General features: G+C 43.7%; 1 protein-coding gene across 1 annotated transcript; it reads right to left on the reverse strand.

Annotated features, from left to right (window-relative positions):
* Positions 1-768: 768 nt before the first annotated feature.
* LOC121168043 (serine/threonine-protein kinase Nek3-like) lies at positions 769-20,683 on the reverse strand. The gene is made up of 15 exons (XM_040997809.1): positions 20,532-20,683; positions 18,640-18,733; positions 18,463-18,560; positions 16,834-16,917; positions 15,977-16,044; positions 15,787-15,873; positions 14,038-14,092; positions 9,804-10,004; positions 8,958-9,027; positions 7,963-8,009; positions 5,879-5,981; positions 4,491-4,640; positions 3,819-3,964; positions 1,511-1,638; positions 769-1,069 (listed from the first exon to the last, which is right to left on the reverse strand). The coding sequence occupies exons 1-15, from the start codon at positions 20,646-20,648 to the stop codon at positions 943-945; spliced, it is 1,575 nt and encodes a 524-aa protein (XP_040853743.1). The 5' UTR covers positions 20,649-20,683; the 3' UTR covers positions 769-942.
* Positions 20,684-21,001: the final 318 nt, after the last annotated feature.

Below are 21,001 nucleotides of genomic sequence, written 5' to 3' on the forward strand. Positions count from 1 at the left end.
GATTCTTCAAAGTTTCTGAACTAATAATAAATAAATAAATAATAATAAAATCAAAATCATGTTATGAAATCACTGAAGAAAACGAGTTTTCCTTTTCATTTTCTACCCCCACTTGGACAATATGAAAGTGACTTTTTTTTTTAAGTTGAAAGTGACATTTTCATCTGCATAATAAATTATATCACTTTAAGGGTTTTTTTTTTTTTTACATTTTTTAAATTTATTTGAAAGGTATAGAAACAGAGATGGCTCTTCCATCCCTGACTCATCCCCCAAATGCCTAACAGCTGAACTGGGCGAGGCTAAAGCTAGGAGTCTGAAACTCAATCGAGCTTCTGTATTTGTGCCAGAGACCCGGATCCTTAGGCCATTCCTGGTGCTCCCAGGGTGCACATCAGCAGGAAGCTGGAAGCTGACGCAGAGCTGGTCCTTGAGCTCCAGCATAGGAAGCAGGTGTCCCAAGCTGCACCTTAACTTTGGTGCCAAAGCCTGTGCCTAATGGGATGATTACAGGCCACCTGTGTACTTCTAGAGTCCCAGGTCATAAGAACAGAGGAGGACCCAAGAAAGCAAACAATCTGTTAGATAGTTAAGAGCACAGGATGGGAAGGAAAGGAAGAAGAAAATGCCCTTAAAGCCTCCAAAATGACAAAACTCCAAAACACTGGAATAAATCCAATGCTAAGGCAAATGGGCACAAAATGGAGGAGGAAGAAAGGGGAGAGGCAGAACAGGAACACACCACACAGCACCAAGCTCTCACCCATTCTGCTGGGCCTTCTTCCCTGAGATCAAACACACACAGGAGTTCCAAAAACACATATTTTGATTGTGCTTTATCCATCAGGAATCGCTTTAGGCATTGCTGAAGTCTTCTTTCTGCTTGCAGATACGCAGCCCAGGAGCTGACTGCCGTGACAGCCTGCAGAAGTGTGATTATTCTCACATGAGTTCCTCGTGTACAGTGTCTCCTTCCTGTGACGTGGAGTGGCCCCCTTGGGTCTGGTGCATCAGACACTTCTTCAGCTCTGACACCCAATCAGGGTTGTCCCCATCTTCCTCAAAGTCCCTGTGGGAACACAGTCGGATGATTAGCATCAGGTTAAGAGTGCAGGAAGCATTTGAGAATGGAGTGCCAGCATAAGACTACTGTAGCAATCTTTGTAGCTCTGAAAAATGAGTTCCCTAAGGCAAGTGAACACAGGAAAAGACCATCTTCCCGAAAATGATTCCCTTCACTTTTGGCAATGTAAAATATAGTATATTTAAAAAGTAACAAGCCCTAAAAAAAAGAAAGTAACAAGTCCAGGCTGAAACATTATGTGTAGGGCTCAGCCAGGAGTTGTGTCATTATATCGAAACTTACTATCCTTCTCAGACAAAAGCAAGATAGAAATATTCCTTCATGATGAACAGGAATATTACAAGCCCTACTAAGCCAGCAATTGCCATGGTCTAATTTCATTTGTATCTCCCGGCCCACCCACTCCCCAGGACCACCACAACGCACGTGTCCTCGCCTTCTAGCCAGGGCTCCAACCTCTCAGGGTCTGGCGCGACAGCCTCGTCCCCTCCGTCGACACTGTCCGGCGCGTCTGTGCCTTCAGACAGGGGGCCTTTCAAGAACCCTTCTGAATTCTCAGGGGAATCGTTAACAGGAAAAAAAAAAATGATGTAAACAGCATTCACTCAGCATGCTGCCTGGCATCACCAGGGCCCAAGAGGCATCAGTATATGGAGGAAATTACAAAATGTGGCAAGCGCTGTGGTCACCTCCTGGGCCCCCACTTTCCACACTGGAAAGCTGGTTCCGTTCTCAGATCCTCTGCTTCCTATCCACCTTCCTGCTAATGTGCAACCTGGGAGGCAACAGAGCAGGGTCAGGCTCCAGGACCACTTTCACTCACATGGGAGTCCTGCTGTTGACCTCGCCCTTCTCATTGAAGGGTGAAAAAAAAAGTAATGAATTAAAGGGTATCCACATGCTTTTGAAAAAAACAATGTTTTTTTGTTTTGAATTAGAAAGGCAAAGCAACAGAGGAAGGGAGAGAGATCTGTCATCTGCTAGTTCACTTCCTAAACGGCCACAGAAAGCAGGCTGGGTCATTCCAAAGCCAGGAACGTAGGACTCCATCCAAGCCTCCCACATGAGTGGCAGGGGCCCAAGAACTTGGGCCATCCTCTGCTGCTGTCCCAGGAGCATTAGCAGAGAGTTGGCTGAGAAGCATAGAAGCCAGGGCTCGAGGCAGCACACTGATGCAAGATGACAGCATCCCAAACAGAGGCTTAACCTACCACGCCACAGCACTGGCTCCTACATGCATGCTTTTTTTTTTTCCTTTTAAAATATTTATTTATTTGAAAGGCAGAGTTAGAGAGACATAGAGAGAAAGAGATCTTCTATCCACTTGCTTACTCCCCAAATGGCCACAACAGTTAGGACTGGGCCAGGCTGAACCTAGGAGCCAGGGACTCTATTCTGGTCTCCCAAGTGGGTGGCAGGAGCCCATGTACTTAGGCCAGCTTCTGTTGCTTTACCAGGCACATTAACAGGGAGATATAGTGAAAGTGAAGCAGCCGGAACTCAAACCAGTGTTCATACAGGATGGTGGCACCTCAGGCAGCTGCTTCACTCTCTGTGCCACAGTGCTAGCCCCATGCACATGTTATAAAAAGCTCCTAGGGAAGGGGTGTGTGGTGCAATGGTTAAGTGCTTAGGGTGCCCACACTCTGTGTCAGAGTGCCTGCTTTGAATCTTGGCTTTTGTGGTTCTGATTCAGCTTTCCAGTAGTGTACCCTGGGAGGCAAAAGTAATAGTTCAAGTATACAAGTGTTGCTGTGACCCAAGCAGGAGACCTAGACTGAGTTCCTGGCTTCAGCCTGGCCCAACCCTGGCTACTGGGGGGCATTTGAGGAGAGACCCCATACATGAAAGATCTTTCTCTATCTATGACATAAAAACAAAATATCTAATTTTAAAAACGTTTCAACATAGTGATTGTGCCTAGGTGAACTAAAACTTTATTATTTTTTTTAATTTATTTATTGGAAAGTCAGATATACAGAGAGGAGGAGAGACAGAGAGGAAGATCTTCCATCCAATGATTCACTCCCCAAGTGAGCACAACAGCCGATGCTGTGCCAATCCGAAGCCAGGGTGGCACTACGGCACAGCGGGTTAAGCTACTGACTGACATGCCAGCATCCCCCATTGAAATGCTGGTTGAAGAACTGGCTGCTTGGCTTCCAATCCAGCTTCCCAGCAATGAGCTTGGGGAGGTAGCGGATGACAGCCCAAGTGCTTGGTCCCTTGCCATCAGGTGGGGGACCAAGATGCAGTTCTTAGCTCCTGTGTTTTGCTGGGCTCAGCCCTGTCCATTGTAGCCATTTGGGGAGTGACTCAGTAGATGGAAGATAGACAGATCTCTCTCTCTCTCTCTCTCTCTCTCTCTCTCTCTTGCTCTGATTTCAAATAAATAAATCTTTATATATATGTACGCATAATAAGCATGTGTAACATAGCCCTATGTAGCCCTAATTGCAGCTTCAGACTGCTTGAAAAGATTTCAAGACCATCTCAGAATACAATGGTGAGAAGTAACTGCTGGGTTCCTCAGAAGGGAGAACGGGGAAGTACCATTTAAGCAGAAGAGTTTCACTGTCTGCAGGTGAGAAAAGTTCTCCGTGGGAGTTTGGCGGTGCCTGCACAACATGAACACTCTGCCTTGCTGAGCTGTACTAACATGGGTAAGAGGGCGCGTGACGGCACAGACGCTATACACAACTTGTAAGACATCCAAGGGTTCCCGCAGGTGCACGCACAAGCTACCTGGTCTGTATATGGTGTAGGTCTGAAACGCCAGGCTGAGATCAGCATTCTTGAGCAGGTTCAGCAAGGTGCCCGGCGGCTCCTTGAGCCACTGCTTGCGGCTATTCAGCTCGCTGTACTTTCTCACAGAGCCACCTGTTGGGAAAAGAGAAAGATGAGCACCAGATTCACGAAGACGTCCTGTCTTCCCCATCAGACGGCAGGCAATGTTACCCTGAACTCTACTCAGATCGATTTCACTTGATGGGCATGAGTAGTGTTCTCACACGTGTCTCCACACATCAAAGTGGCATTAAAAAACACTTAGCACAAATATCTATCAGAGAATGTTCTATAACAAAATAATGACATTCGATCTCCTACAGTCATTGCTCTGCACCTGTGAATTCTACCATCTGTGCATCAGAAATATATACGTATTTTAAATAACCATTGAACAAAAAGAAACATTTTTCCCTTGTCACGATTCATTCAATAACACAGAATAACAACTATTTAAGTGGCATGTGCCCTATATTACAAAGTAATCCAGAGATTATTTCAAGTATATGGGAGGACACTTTACATTTTACACAAGGGACCTGAATATGTCCACCTTTTGGCATCTCCGGAGGGTCCTGGAACCAGCCCCGCAGGGAGGCTGAGGGCCCAGCGTGCTCACCTCTGTCGTCCTCTGCCGGTGAACTGGCAGCGAGTATGGCCGCGTCTCCCAGGGCCCTCAGAGCTGTGCTGGGCGCGTTTTTCTCCCACTGCCGCCTGCGGGTACCGGGTGAGCTGGTGTCCCTCTGCCACGCTGACTTCTTGTCCGATTCTAACACGTAGAGAGGAATGCAAAGCCCATTATTTCTTCATCTACAGCTACAAAAACTCTCTCACACTTCAGCAACACTTTCTTTTCCAAATTCATGTCTAGCAACAAAGCTTTTTCCAACCGAAGTAGCAAAGGAAGTGAGGGGAAAAAAAAAGTGAACAGGTCAAGCTAATCATTAAAGTGCTTGAGTCTGGGGGGCCGGTGTTGTGATGTGACAGGCAATGCCAGCTCCCGTGAGGCCAGTGTCCCCTATGAGTGTCGGTTCCTGGCTGGCTGTTCCACTTCAGATCCAGCTTCCTTGCTAATGCAGCCAGCAAATGCGGCAGAAGATGGCCCAAGTGTTGGGCCCCTGCCACTCATGTGGGAGAACATGTGGGGCTCCTTGCTCCTGGCTTCATCTTGGCCCAGTGTTGGCCATTGCAACCATCTGGAGGAATGAACCAGAGGACGGAGATTCTGCATCTCCCTCTCTTTCTCTGCAATTCTTTCAAAATAAGTTAATTTCTTTAAATGACTTCACTTCAAAAATAATATGTAGTTACAAGTCATGCAATGTACAAGGATACTCCAGGAGGACTCCACGACCCACAACAGCCTGTGCTTTCGACAGTGACACTGCATTTCTTAATGGCTCTTTAGTGCTAGACACTGTTCTCGCTCTTTTAAAAAGAATATATATTCTTTAAGAAGTTTCTATTTGCTGATTTATTTGAAAGGCAGAGTTGACAGCAAGAGAAAGAGACACAGAGAGGGGGGAATAAGGAGAAAGAGAGAAATAGGGGAGGGGGAGAGAAAGAGCGAGGCGGCAGGGAGCAGGGGAGCGCTGTCTGCTATACGCAGGCTCACTCACTAGATGCCTACCGCAGCCAGTGGAGCCACGCCCAAGCCAGGAACCAGTAAACACCCCGTGGGTCCCCCACGTGGACGGCAGGGTCTCAGGTACTTGCGTCCTGTCTGCTGCCTCCCAGGGTACACAGACACGAGAGCTGGACTGGAGCAGGGTGGGAAGAACTCTAACCAAGCACTCCGTAAGGAATGTGGGCGTCCCAAATGTTGGCTTAACCTGCTGTGTCACAGTGCCCGCCCCGTCAATAAAATATTATTGTAATATTAAATTACTGGATAAGCAAATATTTACCCATCACTTGATACCTAACACCCAGCAATGTGAAAGCTGCCATTCCTTCCACACTTGCCAGCTCCCCACCCAAGCAATGGTGAGAGTTCGTGTAACTAACCTTTTTCTTCTCGACTGACTCTCTTCATTGAATGTTCAGCTGAATTATATTTAATGTTTTCTATGTCAGCGTGGCTATATTTTCCACCTTGTTGTTCCTGTTGCTTTCAACAGATTAAAAATATAGATCAGATGATGTTTGAATTGCTACAAATAAGTAAATAAGCAAAGTTAATTTTAAAATAAAGTTAGAGAGTTAAAACCATGAAGTCAAAAAATCCCCAATTTATGCTAACTTTCACATATAGCATGTGTATTATATACGTATATGCACATATATTCACAATCATAAGACTTATACACGGATATTAATAGCTGCATGTATTAACTGCCAGCAAAATAAATTGTTGTAAAAATGAAAAGGATATATATATAAAACCAACAGCTATGTGACAGGTATTTATTGAGGGAAACAGTAATAAGAATTTTCAATAGGACTGGTTGTCATAAGCTTTTTATTGTGCTAAGTCTTTTTTTTAAAGACATTTATTTTTACTGGCAAGGCAGATTCACAGAGACAAAGATCTTCCATTTACTGGGTTTACTCCCCAAGCCAAAAGCTTCTTCTGGGTCTCCCACATGGGTGCAGGGTCCCAAGATTTTGGGCCATCTCTACTGTTTTCCCAGGCCACAAGCAGGGAGCTTGATGGGAAGTGGAGCCGCCAGGATTAGAACCAGTGCCCGTATGAGATACTGGTGCTTGTAAGGTGAGGGAGGATTTAGCCAATGGACCATTACACCAGGCCCCAGGTTTTTAAAAAATATTTCAAGTATTTATTTGAAAAGAACAGAAAATAAATACAGAGATCTTCCATGACATCTAAGGCCAGGCCAAGGCCAAGGCCAGGAGTCTGCAACTGTACCAGGGGCTCCCGGTGCTTACAGCACCCTAAGCACTTCTGCTGCGTTCCCAGGCACCTCAGCAGGAACGGTCAGCATTCACAGGCCATGCTGACACTGTAGGTGGCACCCTAACTTGCTGCACCACAATGCCCATCCCCTTGTTGTCATCTTAAAACCAGACATTTCATGAAGCTATTATTGCTGGGGCTCTTAACACAATATGCTCCTTTGAATAAAGGACGTCAAGGACCCCTGAGAGGCAGCCTCATAATCAAGATCTCTCTGACCCCCTTCTGCCCTCCTGCAGCACACATCTTTCCTCCCCAAAGTTAGTCATAGAAACCAGAATTCTTCTATAACGTGGCATGGAAACAAGAACCCTTTTCCCCACGCAAGCTACAACAGCTATAAGCCTTAAAGTATCCATCTAACCCTCCCATCTTCGTGCCTAGGAACTGGCCTTTAAGGCATTCTCTGATATATCCCTGGCCTTAGACTATCAGTCCAGATGAGGAGTCCTGTCCCAGAGCTGGGAAGAAGCAGTATTAACACAGACAGCCCAAGAAGTCTGAACAGGCAGGCCCGGCTGGGATTCCCAACTCAGCCCATCACCATGCAGCCACAGCCCACGCCACAGTCAGTCACATTTCTTTTTTCTTTTCTTTCTTTCTTCATTTCTCTTTTTCTCTCCTTCTTTCTTCTCTTCTTTCTCTTTCTCTGTTTCTCTTTTGCTCTCTTTCTCTGTCCTCTTTCTCTCTCGTTCATCTTCTCTTTCTATCTCTTTTTACTTCTGTCTCTCCCTGGTGCTTTCTCTTTCTCTCCTCTCTTTCATCTCTCCCTCTTTTTCTATTTCTCTGTCTTCCTCTTTATTTCTCGTTCTTTATATACATATATATTCTCATTCTCTTTCCTGTTCTCTTATTTTCTCTTCACATATATATATGTGTGTGTGTATCCTTCTCTTTTGCTCTCTTTGTACTTCTGTTTCTTTCTCTTCCTCATTCCTTCTCTTTCTCGTTCTCTTCCTCTCTCTTTTCTCTTCCTTTATTTCTCTCTTTCTTTCTCTTTCACTCTCTCTTTCTTATGCTCTTTCTCTTTCTTTCTTTTTCTCTCTCAGCAGTGATAGTCAAGAACTACTTAATCACAGGGACCAGGGTTACAGTCTTTAAATACTCCAAAGCACATGAGGGCAGTTACTGCTGGCAGATGGATGTTTTATAAATCTAATTTAAAAGCACTTACCATGGAGCTGGCTTCATTTCCCAAAGCTATCCTGATCCTGCCGCTGTCTGATTAAAAAGAAAAAGTGGACAGAGAAAGCACATGAAGCTCCACCTGATGAGGTCCCTAACGGGATCAGCACACAGCCTGAGACAAGTCAAAGCACCAAAGCATCAGCCTCAACAGGGATACTGAGCTTTATCACACAGTTCACACTGCACCTGTTCAAGGAGGCGATTTCTGCTGTCAATTCCTAACGTTAAACGCTAAGAGTTAAAGAAACAGCTCTGGGCACTTGATCTCTCCCTCCTCTGTCACCTTGGCTTTCAGATAAATAAATATTTTTAAATTGTTATTTTGATAATCTCTACATAGTTGATTAGGACAGAGGGTGAAGGGCTACTGGGAAGTGGGTAATACCATTGTTTCCACATTATTACTTTAATTTTTTTTTCTAGATCTGGGATAAGGGGAGAATAAAAGGAGAAGCCCCACCCAGCCTCCCACCCATCCCAGGTCCCTGATGTGGGGCATGCTCTGAGGGTCCTATCAAGTGGTTTTGATAGTCCAACAGTTCTGAATTGCTGCCAATCTCACCATTCCAAACACAATGAAATTTCTCCAGAATCCACTGATTACACAGTCTACCTTAGAGTCTCTGTTAATCCAGAATTGAGATTAATAAATATATAAATATTAAAAAAAAATTTAAAAACTTGCTCTTGTGCCCAGCAGTTAAGATGTCAGTTACAACACCTGTGTCCCGTCTAAGAGTGCTTGAGTTCCACTCCAGCCTCAGGCTCCTCACGCCACCTTCCTGTTAATGTGGGTGCTGGGTTCCTGCTGCCCGTGTAGGACACCTGGACTGTGCTCCAGCCTCCTAGCTGTGGCCTGGCCCAGCCCTGGACGCTGCGAGCATTTGGGGAATGAACCAGTGGATAAAAGACCTCTCTGTCTCTATTTCTACCTTTCAAATAAGTAAACTAAATTGGAAAAGAAATTTACAGAATTCTTACCATTTTTTCTTGGTGCACTATGAGATTTTTTAGTTTCTTCTAATATCTGTTCACCATATTCTGCGATGACCTAGACATTAAAAAGTTGAGAATTTAAAGTTATGATATTCGTCTCTGCAGACACTGTCACAATGTTATTATCAACCATCTTCAGTACAATATTTAAATTTGAAAAATAAAAATGACATTTAAAAATACATGTAGTTTACTCAAAGATAAATATAAATTGTTGCTGTATTTATGTATAAATAAACATAAAAGAGATATGAAAGACAACACAAACTGCAGCTGAGCTGGTACTTGGAAAACAGGATCACAGGAAGAAGAAGGGAAGGAAGCATTAATGTGTATTTTAACACAGTTCTGCATCACTTGAATTTTTAAAGATCTATTTATTTGTTTGAAAGGCAGAGTTAGAGAGAGAGCATTATCTTTCCTCCACCGGTCCATCTCCTTAAATGGCCAGAATAACCAGGGCTGAGCCTGATGGAAATCGGAGCCAGGAGCTTCTTCCAGGTCTCCCATGTGGGTGCAGGAGCCCAAGCACTTGGACCATCTTCTGCTGCTTTCCCAGGTGGACTAACAGGAAATTCGATCAGAAATGGAGCCGCTGAGTCTCGACCAGTGCCCACATGGGATGCCAGCGCTGCAGGTGGCAGCCTTATTTGTTAAAACACAGCGTGGGCCCCCTCGCCCCAAAATTTTAAAAAATACACCTGTAACTGTGTTTCATAGGGTTCCCATATTAAACAGTTTAAAAGCATTCTTGCAAATGTGTTAACAAGATAGCAAACACTTAAATGAAGCCTGGGAAACAGCTGGTTGCTGTGCGGGCACACATCCTACCTCTGGAGGCAGACACTCCTGCACCAGCGGGGCCAGACAGCCCCTGCACAGGAGTGTTGTGGCTGAAGGGCGATGCAGGGGATTCCTCTTGAACATCTGCTTGATCAGAAACTGCAGCTCGTAGGAGTAATGGGACGGCAGTGGCTTGATGAACCCTCCACATATTTTAAGAATAAGACTTTTCCAGCTATTTGCCTGAAACTGAAAAGCAAAAACTGAACATTACATACAGAAACGGGAAGAAAATGAGAAATTAGAAAATGAATACCCATAAACCATTTTCAGTTCATAAATATACCTGGGGCTGGATCCTTTTTTTTTTTTTCTAGAAATGTCCTGAAGATACTACTGTAAGAGCTCACGTTGTGGTGAAACAGGTTAAGCCACTGTCTGCCACTGGGCATGCTGGTCCAAGTCTCGGCTGCTTCACTTACAATCCAGCTCCCTGCCATTGTGCCTGGGAATGCAGCAGTAGATGGCCTATGTGCTTAGGCCCCTGAACCCATACAGAAGACCGGGAGGAAGCTGTTGGCTTCAGTCTGGCCCAGTCCTGGCTGTCACAGCCATTTGAGAAGTAAGCCACTAGATGGAATCTCCCCCTCTCTCTCCCTGCAGCACACACCTTCCCCAGGTAACCCTGATCTTCAAATAATAACTCTCTCTCTCTTTTTAAAGATGCAGGTGTTTGGCGTAGTGGCCACAACAGAGTGCTTCAGCTTGACATCCACTTTTAGTTCCCAACTCCAGCTTCCTGCTCAGGTGGATACTGGGAAGTAGATAGAGGTGTTGGTTCAAGAAATGGGGCTCCTGCCACCCACCTGGGAGCCCTACACTGACCTTCCAATTCCTGGTCCTGGCTGCTGCAGTCTTCTGGGGGGTGAACCAGTGGACAGAAGCTCTGTCTCCCTTCACTCCCTCATATAAAATATAAAATTTAACAAGATACTATTCTACAACCTTCTGGTAGTTCAGGAGAAAGGTCAACATGAATAGTAAGAAACTCCCCTACCTTGAGAAACTCTTCCCATCTGGGTCTGCTTTGTCTACTTTTAAGTAAAACATCAGTGCTGTACAGGCATTTTTAATATATTTTGAAAATCAATATGTATACTGTGACTTTTAAAAAAAATGATAAAGCAAGCATAATAGTCTTTTGTTCCATGCTCCTCCAGAAACACTAAGGCTCATGTTGTAACAGCATGCACTTTAGACCTTTTCAGATTTAAATTTCCACAGCAAAATTCTTACCATTCAAGCCATTAAAGTAGCTATTAAACTTTGACAAGTAATAAAGTGGGATATAAAATGACAGAGTAGAATAGCATCTTAGAAGTTTTTCACGTCTAACAAATTTATTGGAACATGCATGAGCTGTCAGCCTGGGCAATGCTTATTTAAAAACATGTCAGCATGTGGCCTTGAAAGTGTATTACCCTATTACTAAAATGTACAAGTGAAAATATGAAAACCCTGCACACATAATAGAGGAAAAATTCACATAATGAAAAGAGAGTTTGAGTCTGCTTTGCCTCCAGCTTTTAAACCATTCTATCACATGTCTACATTTCCTAAAGGTTTGGGGACAACTCTTTCAAAAACATGTTTATTTCTTAAAATTTCTTTATTTGAAATGCAGAGAGACCCATACAGAAAGAGACAGATCTTCCATTCCCGGTTCAATGCCCACCAGAGCTGGCGCTGGGACAGGCTGAATGTAGGAAGAGTCTGGAACTCAAATCTGACTCTCCCCATGGGTGGCAGAGCCCTAACCATTGGGCTATCATCCGCTGTCTGTCAGGGTGGGCATTCACAGGGAGCTAGAATTGGAACTAGAACTAAGACTCAAACCTAAGCACTCCAGCATGGGACATAGGTATCCCAAACAACAAGCTAACACTGTGCCATACACCTGCACCCTCCTCAAAAAAAAAAAAAAAACAGAAACAAAAAACAAACAAACAAAAAAAACTTAACCTTAAAGCAGGTAAGAGATGACAGACTATGTCCTAAATAATCTGGACCCTATAGGCCACACTATGTATTCTTGCTAGCAGAAAGAATGAATATATTTAAGTTTATGCAAAGTATCTTTAAAGATATCCCTAAGATGTTAGAATTTAAATAACAATTTTGTTTGTAATAAACAGCAGTTCTCAAGCTGCACATAAGGATTACTTGATTATTTTTTTAATTAATTGATTTTATTTGAAATGAAGAGTCACTGAGACGCAGGGGAGTGAGAGAGAGGTCTTTCATCCACTGCTTCATTCCCCTAATAGTGCAACAGCCAGGGCTAGGCCATGCTGAAGCCTGGAGCCTGAAGCTTCTTCTAGGTCTCCCATGTGAGTGGCAGGGACCCAAGCATTTGGGCCACCTTCCAAGTTTCCCTAGACGCATGAGCAGGGAGCTGGATCTGAAGTGGAGGAGCCAAGACAAGGACAGCTGCCCACATGGGATGACGGTGTCACAGTAAGTGGTTTAACGCATTGTGCCACAATGTCAGCTCCTCCAGAGTAACCTCTATTAAAAATATTAATGCCCGGGCCCGGCAGCATGGCCTAGCAGCTAAAGTCCTCGCCTTGAACGTGCCAGGATCCCATATGGGCATTCCTACAGGTTCTCTCACATGTTCTAACTGTATGAGAAGCCACAGGTTCAAAAAAAAAGATATCTCATTTACAGCACATATCTTCAGTTCACACTATTTTCACCTAGTGGTGCCAATGGAGTTTTCTCAACCATTCACTCTCCTGAGCGCTCTGGGCTCTCAAACACATCTGTATATTAGCTTGGTAGAGCTCATTTACACAAGCAAAGAAGAGAATTTATCTCTATGCAAAGCAAGGACTAACAGAAATCAATTCTATAATTGCTGTTCTTTGAAACAAAATATTAGTAAACAAAAAGGATGAGGTATGTAACTTCTATTTTGTTTAATTTTTAAAAATTTTATTAATTTAACTTGAAAGTCAAAGTTACAGAGAAAAGAGAGGGAGAGACAGAGAGAGAGAGAGATTCCATCCACTGGTTCACACCCCAAATGGTTACAAAGGCAATGGCCAGGGCTGGGCTGGCCCAAAGCTGGGAGTCAGGAGTTTCTGGTGTTCCATGTAGATACACGAGCCCAAAGCTTTGGGCTATCCTCCACTACTCTCTCGGGCCATTAGCAGTAGGAGCTAGACCAGCACCCATGTGGGATGCCAGCACTGCAGGCGGAGGATTAGCTAGCTAAGGCATCACTTGGCCCCTGTTTAATTATTTAAATATAGATTTTTATTTAGAAAAACAACACCATGTGGCTAACTTTTTTCCTATATTTCAACTATAGAGGCAGCACACATGACAAGTAAAATCTACCTGCAAAAAGGTGGGTGCAAACATGGTATAGACATTCTGGAAAAAGTCTGGCAGTTCCTGGGAAAGCTACACATGTAACGATCACATTATACAGCCAATTTTACTCTTGGGTATACTCCTCAAAAACAGGAATCAGAGAATCTAGCAGACACTGGTACACCTATGTTCACATCAGCTTTATACTCAACAGCCAAAAAGCAGAAACGACCCGAGTGTGCACAAATGGGCAGGCAAACAAATCATGATGTAGACACACACTGGACCAGATGTCAGGCACCAAAGCAAATGGAATTCTCATTGAGAACACTACACCAATGGAAGAAACCAGACGTAAATGGACAAAAAGTCCATTATCTCACTTACATGACACATCTACAATGTGCAAACTCAGAGATAGAGGGTAGACTAGAGGCAACCAGCAGCTGGGGGGAGAGAGGAACAAGGAGTAATTATTCAGTGGGTACAGAGTTTCTGTTAGGGATGAAAGAGATGGGTCCCAAGTAGATATTAGTGAGGATGATGCAACGCTGAGAATATAATTAATACCACTGGACGTACGTGTAAAAAATGGCCAGTAACAACACTTTTTGCATCATATGTATTTTTCTCAAAACCTTAAACAGTAGGAACAATGTGGCAAGAAGAAAGAAAGAAAAGCTAAATATAGACTCACAGAAACTAAATAACAGGTATTTCCTATTGGCAGACATCACAACAGTGGCTCCTGGCATGGACAATGATGACAACATAAGACAACTTTTCATAATGAATTCATCCTAGTAAGCAAACTGTCAGATGGAACTGGCTGTATTACTTCAGATGTGGTCAGAGAGAACCAAGCACAAACGCCCAGTTGTGTTTTGCACAGCATACTCACCGGATGCTTCAGGGTACAGAGTTCATACAGAATGCATCCCAAGGACCAGATATCGCTGGGAACATAAGAACACAAGAACAAGCAGACTGTGAGTTACTGCACAAAAAGAGATGCCTTTTCAAATTAAGATATGAAAAATCACCATGCCTTTATGACAAAGAGGAATATGATCAGTAATTCCTAGGTATTTAAGTAAGACGTGCAGTAATCTTGATTTAGTACTTAGATCCTAAGAATTATGATTGCAGAGAGAGCCCCATCTTCCGCCCCTCCCAGTCAGGCTGCTTCAGGAATCTTCTCCGCAGTGTCTGAGGATTCAGGAGCAGGAGGACCAAGTATCTGCTGGGTCATTCCCCAAATGGCTACAACAGCCAGGGCAGGGGCAGGCTGAAGTCAGGAGTCCCGACGTGGGTAGCAGGGTTCCTAGGACTTGGGCAATCACCAGCTGCCTCCCCAGGCACAAGAGCAGGAAGCTAGACTGGAAGCGGAGCATCTGGAACACGAGCCAGCACTCAAATGTGATGCCGACACCGCAAGCAGCAAGCTTAACCTCTAGCACCACAGTGCCAGCTGGGACACTCTTTTTTATTTTTGCTGTTTCCTTCAATTTTAAGCTTCTCAAATTTCAGGACTCCAGAAAACTCCCAGAGGCCCACTGGCCCTCAGCCAGGTTCCCCATTTGCTGTGTCCATATGCTATCCCTGGATTTTGAGAAAAGACCAACTTCCGGCAATCATTAAACCCATCCATCAAGTGATTGTTACCTAGTCCTGTAAAGGTTAACTCAGTGACATCACAAAGGTTCTTGCATGCTAGAATCACTTGAAAAATTGTTGACGCCCACTTCCCACCCCCTGATGTTAAGCTTTAACTGCCATAGATGCAACCTGGGATTTAGAATTTTTTAAAGTAGAAGCAGGAACTGGCATTGTGGTGCAGCACCTTAAGTTGCTGCTTGTAAAGTCAGCATCCAATAGGGGTGGGTCTGTTCAGCTCCTGACTACTCCACTTCTGAGTCAACTCTCTGCTAATACACCTGGGAAAGCAGCTGAAGATGTTCCAGTTACTTGAGACCCTGTCACACGTATGAGAGACTAGATGGAGTTCCTGGATCTTGGTCCAGATCTGGCTATTGTAGCCTTTTGGAGAATGAATCAACAGATGGAAGTTCTGTCTCTTCCCATCTCTTTCTCTCAAAAAACTAAAAAATTAATGGTCAGTACAGTAGCTCAACAGGCTAATCCTCCACCTATATGTGCCAGCATCCCATATGAGCACCAGTTTGTATTCCAGTTGCTTCACTTTCCTTTCAGCTCTCTGTTTGTGGCCTGGGAAAGCAGCGAAGGATGGCCCAGGTCTTTGGGCCATCATATGGGAGACCCAGAGGAGGCGCCTGGCTCCTGGCTTCAGATCAGCTCAGCTCCAGCTGTTGGCACTGTTTGGGGAGTGAATCTTTTCAATAAAATTAACTAAATCTTTTAAAAAATTAATTCATTAAAACATTGTGCAAAAAGTAGGAGCAGCAAAGTATGGGAACCAGTGATACAGTTCATACTGTTTCTATAAATAGTTAGGCTTTCTTTGGGTGTTTATGATGAGTTCTTAATTCTGATTAAAACAGAGAGCTTTGACATTCATCTAGACGCTCCATGTATTTGCCTGAAAGTGGTGCCAACTCTAGTGTCCCATGTAGACTATGATGCCAGTCTCCAAAGGGTTCCCCCAGCACAAAACAAGAACACTGCTCACCTTTTATTGTTGTAAGGTAGGTTCTCCCAAATTTCTGGAGGCACATAATAAGGTGTTCCCACATACGTGCAAGCCAATGCCACAGGGCTGAAAACCAGAGAAAGGCAAAGAATGGTCACAGCACATCCCTGAAAACGCAGCCCGGTTTGATTCTTGTCACCACAACAGGAGAACAGAGATAAAAACGTACTTGGACAGAAGACGAGCAGATCCAAAATCTCCCAGTTTTACTTTTCCATTTTGGGTGAGAAAGACGTTCTGCATTTAAACCACACACAAAAAAACTTAGGTTATATCTTCTTCACTCAAACAAAAGGCAAAATGAGGCTGACATTGCGAGGCTGCTGCCTTCAGCAGTTAAGGATAGAACAGCTGCTAGCTGAGTCTGCAGGGATACAGGTACCTTCCTGACAGGTGCACATGCTGCTGGCTTGGGAATACAGGAGGACGGCAGTGACGTTCTACCAGCAGCCCCGACGGACTGGGAACCTGTGTCAGGGTCGCCAACCTGGCAGGCTGAGGCATCAACTACTTTCTATCTGAGAGCATGTAGACATAGTAAACATGGGGCTGAGAGAGCTGGGAACGTTAGCATACAGCCCAACAAGCACTGCAATCACTCCTTTGCAGGCAGTAACTTATTCTGCTTATATTGGTTCAAAGGGTGCAAAGCCCCAGTTAGCAACAGTGGGCAATAATGTGCAGTGTATTTGGTACTGCTAAGCCAATAGATCCTAAACATTCTTACCACCAAAAAAAAAGGGTCCGTATAGCAGGTGATGGATATGTTCATTAGTTCAATCTCATCATTCCAGAATGCATACATACATTTAAAAAATCACAATTTGCATCGTAACTATGCATTTTTATTTGCATCTTAATAAAGTTGAGGGAAAGCTTTTTAATTAAATAAAGGTACACAAATAAATACCAAACTGAAAAACATTTTTTAAATAAATAATTTCCCCAAAAGAAAAATGGAATAACAGAAGAAAAAATCCGTATTATTGTGGATTTTCTTAAAGATCCAAAATATATTCTACTCACCTTGGACTTGATATCTCTGTGTAGCACCCGTTTCCTGTGAATGTGATTTACTCCAAGGCACAGTTGTGTAAACCAATTTAGGATCTGCAAGAAAATATGCAAAATCCACAAGGCTATAATATCTTGTAATACAAATTCAAAATTCCAAAGAATCACTTCTAGGATATAGTTAACCAAGATTTTAACACAATGTGAGTACAAAACCCCTGTACTCACCTTAGTTCAATTCAGATTTCTCCCTGATTCTCACATCCATTTTAGTAGGATTCAAAACGTCATGTATGTTACAGTAGTTTATGTACTGGTTTACTTTTACTTCAAAGGCAGAGAAACAGCGAGAAACAGAATCAGAGGGAGGGAAGAAAGATCTGCCATTTGCCGGTTCACTCCCAATTGCCGGTAACTGGGGCTGGGTAGGACTGAGCTTCAGCTCTGGCTCCCACGTGGGAAGCAGAGACCCAGTGACTCGATCCGTCACCTGCTGAATGATGCACCTTCCCACCAGCACAGACCCACAGCAGCAGTGTGAGGGCACTAGTGATGGCTGCAGGAACTGGGCTCCTGCCATCCATGGCTTTGATGAAGCCCGGTCCTGGCCACTGTGGCTATTTTGAGAATGAACAAACAGATGGGACTCTTGTCTGTCCGTCTCTCTTTGCATCTCAAATAATAAATAAAAGTTAAAATAAGATTAAAACAAGATTTCAGTGCAATTAAAATAAAGAGTTAATTATCTAGTACAAGGCACAATGAGTCATACAATTTTGTCTTAGGCATGGAAGTCTTATTCTTTCATAATTTACAGCCACCATATTGGTCTTACTTTCTAAAAATATTTTTTAAGACTTATTTATTTCACTTGCAACTCAGAATTACATTGACAGAGAGAGATGGAGATTTTCCATCTACTGGTTTACTCCTCAAATGGCCACCACAAACACTGATGAGATGGTCCAAAGCTGGGAGCCAGGAGCTTCTTCCAACTCTCTCATATGGGCACAGGAGTCCAAGCCCTTGGGCCATCCTCCACTGCTTTCCCAGGCCATTAGCAAGGAGCTAGGTCAGAAGTGGAGCAGCCAGAACATGAACCAGTGCCCATATAGGATGCTGGCACCACAGGCAGAGGATTAGCATGATGAGCCACTGCTCGGCCCCCATTGTCTAAATATACTTTGGTCGGTAACTTCCTGAGGACGCTACTCAGTAACAGTGATAAAGCAATCGGTTGTTGGAGCCGACACAGACAGCTGCAGGTTCAAATCATACCTGCTTCACTTCTGATCCAGTTGCCTGTGAACGAACCTGGGAAGGCAGCATCATGACCTAAGTGCTTGGGCCTCCACACCCATGCAGGAGACTGTGACAAAGCTCCTGGCTCCTGGCTTCAACCTGGCTCAGCCCCAGCTGTTGCAGCCAACTGGGTAACCAAAGGTTACAAGATCTCTCTCTGCTTTTCCCTCCCTCTCTGTAACTCTGCCTTTCAAATAAGTAGAGAAATCACTAAAACAAAATGTTTCTAATTAGGGTGCTGGGTAACCACAGATCCCAATGCTTTAACTAACTGATAGAAAGGTCATGAGAAAATTCACTTCTGAATCTCCAGCCAACCACGTAAGTCAAATCTCTTACCACATCTTCAGGAAATAACTTCCCCTTTCGCTGCTTAATCTTTTGCATTAGATCCCCTCCATCACAATATTCCATCACAATATACAGATGACCTTCAGCTAAAACAAACGCAAGCGTCTTTAGCAAAGTTGCAGTGGACACAGATATATTCACAGGTCCAGGGGACTTTATACTCACCTTCAAATGATTCTTTAAAGGCAACAATATTTGGGTGTTTCATTTTGGCCAACAGAACAGCCTCCTTTCTAGAATTCTGTGTCTCAAAGAAAGACTGAAAGAGATTTAAAATAAATGATCAATTCATATTGCATTTTGATCTTTAGACTTACTTATTTTAAAGGTAGAGTGGTGGAGACAGGGGGAGAGAGAGAAAAAAAGAATTATCTTCCATCCACTGGTTTACTCTCCAAATGGCCACAACAACTAGGACTGAGCGAGGCTGAAGCCACAAGTCAGGAAGTCCACCCAGTTCTTCCACATGGGTGTCAGGAACTCAGCCATCACCCAGTAGGGAGCGCGACTGTACAAAGAACAGCTGAGATTTGAACTTTTACTATGTTATGGAATGCCAGTGTCACAAATGACAGCTTAACATGCTGCACCACAATACCCAATCCTAATGTTACATTTTAAAATGGCATCATAATAATTTAAAGTGATTATTTCTATTATTTAACATTAAGTATGCTAATATCTACTATTGATGTTAATTTAATCAATATGAATGTTTATGTATTGAATTATATTATAATATTTAATACAGTATGAATAATATTTCAGCATTAGGTGTAGTTTTATAAAATTGCACTTGGACCCAAGTTAAACTTATCCAACTCAGCCCCCAAGACAACTATGGCTATATTTTGTAAGCTGAGAGCTGACCATTTTACTGGATTTATATATTCTTTTTCCATTTCTTACATGTACAGAATGTAAATGAAGTACTTTTCCCTATAATTTTTCTCTTCTTGATTTCTAACATTTTACCAGTCCTGTAGCCAAGGTAAAAGAAAAGAGTACATTACTGCATCCAAGATGGACAAAGATGCGACATAAAGTCAGTTTCCAGATTTGTCTATTGCTTACCCCAAGGATTAACTCTATTCTGCATGACCTGACCATCCAGAACTTGCCACTGAAAAGGTTCTGGGACAATGTTCTCACAGCAGCAGCAGCAACACCAACCAAGGACTTGTTAAACATGCACATTCTCAGGCTCACCCAGAACTCGTCAGAAGCACAAGCGAGGCACAGCAACCTGTTTCCAGTCTTCCAGACAAATATGCATGTCACTGAAGAAGCTGAGGAATGCGGTGGTGTGGGAGCTCAGCACAGCATCCATACCAAAGTGCCTGGGTTCAAGTCCCTGCCCCACTTGTGCTCCAGCTTCCTGCTAATGCAGCCGGGCAGCCGGCGGACAATGCTTGGCACCCATGTGACACACCCAGATGGGGTCCCTGGCTCCTGATTTCTGATCAGCTCTGCGCTGGCTGGTGCAGGCCTTTGGGAAATAAACCAGCAAATGGAAGGTCTCTCAATCTCTGTTTCTCCCTTTCTCTCTGTCACTCTGCCTTTCGAGTAGATAAATGAATCTTTGAAAAAACAAGTTTGACAGTATAGCAGGTACTGTGTCACAGGACAACCGTGATATGTAGTAATGAGGACTAGTGGGAATAAAACTTGTCCAGTGCTCCAGAGGGCCGTTTCCCTGATACTAAGGGTGGGCAGACCAGACCTTGGTTCTTCACATTTCATGAACCTTCCTCATCAACACTGCATATGAATTGCTTTGGCAAAGATCTGCTACACTGTTAAGTAGACACAATTGGAAATTATTCCTGATTATACCGTGGGATAAAATAAATAATAATCACTATCTGAATACAGCCCAGGTTTTTTTTCTTCTGTTAACTGCAAGGCCCTTCTTAGGTCCTTCATGATTACAGATTCATAAAGCTAATGAATAAATTGATTGTATCTTTTGCACAAGGAGAAAGCCTATGCTGAGCCTCAAGAATTAGTGTCTTAGCAACCACAAGCACATGTTCACTATGGCCGAGCGTGCTGACCTTAGGCAGCCTTATCTCCTTCATGGCGAACAGCTGGCTACTGCTTTCCCGCCGAACCAGAAGAGCTCGGCCGAAGGAGCCCTCGCCGATTGTGCGCAGGACGGTGTAGTCATCCATGCTGGGCTCCACCAGGGTGGTCTCCAGGGACCCGTCAGATCTACAATCAAAAGCAGAAGCACATGTACTTTCAGAAAGCACAATCCAGCCTGTTCAGGCTAAAAGTGACCATCCCCAAATGCGGCAGGAATTTTTTCTCCTTTTTGCATGCTGAGCAATTTAACCAAAACAAAAATTTAAAAATCTTAAAAGCAACTCCAGGTCAAGGTCCTTCTAACCTTCTTTTCACCCTTCAAGTGCAAGGAGAGGTTTTCTGCAAAGCTCCTTGACCTATAGAGTTCCTTGGGACACGGCAAAGACACCAGTAATTTGGGTCTCTTCCTGAGCAGCCCAGGCAGAAAAATGACAGTGAA

This window comes from Ochotona curzoniae, unplaced genomic scaffold (assembly GCF_017591425.1).
Source record: "Ochotona curzoniae isolate NIBS_2020 unplaced genomic scaffold, NIBS_Ocur_1.0 patch47, whole genome shotgun sequence".
NCBI classification, from domain to species: domain Eukaryota; kingdom Metazoa; phylum Chordata; class Mammalia; order Lagomorpha; family Ochotonidae; genus Ochotona; species Ochotona curzoniae.

What these genes read in the sequence shown, in the direction of transcription:
- LOC121168043 (XM_040997809.1), bottom strand. Translation starts at nt 20,648, where the DNA reads ATGGATGACTACACCGTCCTGCGCACAATCGGCGAGGGCTCCTTCGGC. An exon ending in AGTCAGTCGAGAAGAAAAAG is followed by an intron (nt 4,641 to 5,878) that starts GTTAGTTACACG and finishes TCTACGTGTTAG; the next exon opens with AATCGGACAAGAAGTCAGCG. An exon ending in ACCGGCAGAGGACGACAGAG is followed by an intron (nt 3,965 to 4,490) that starts GTGAGCACGCTG and finishes TTTTCCCAACAG; the next exon opens with GTGGCTCTGTGAGAAAGTAC.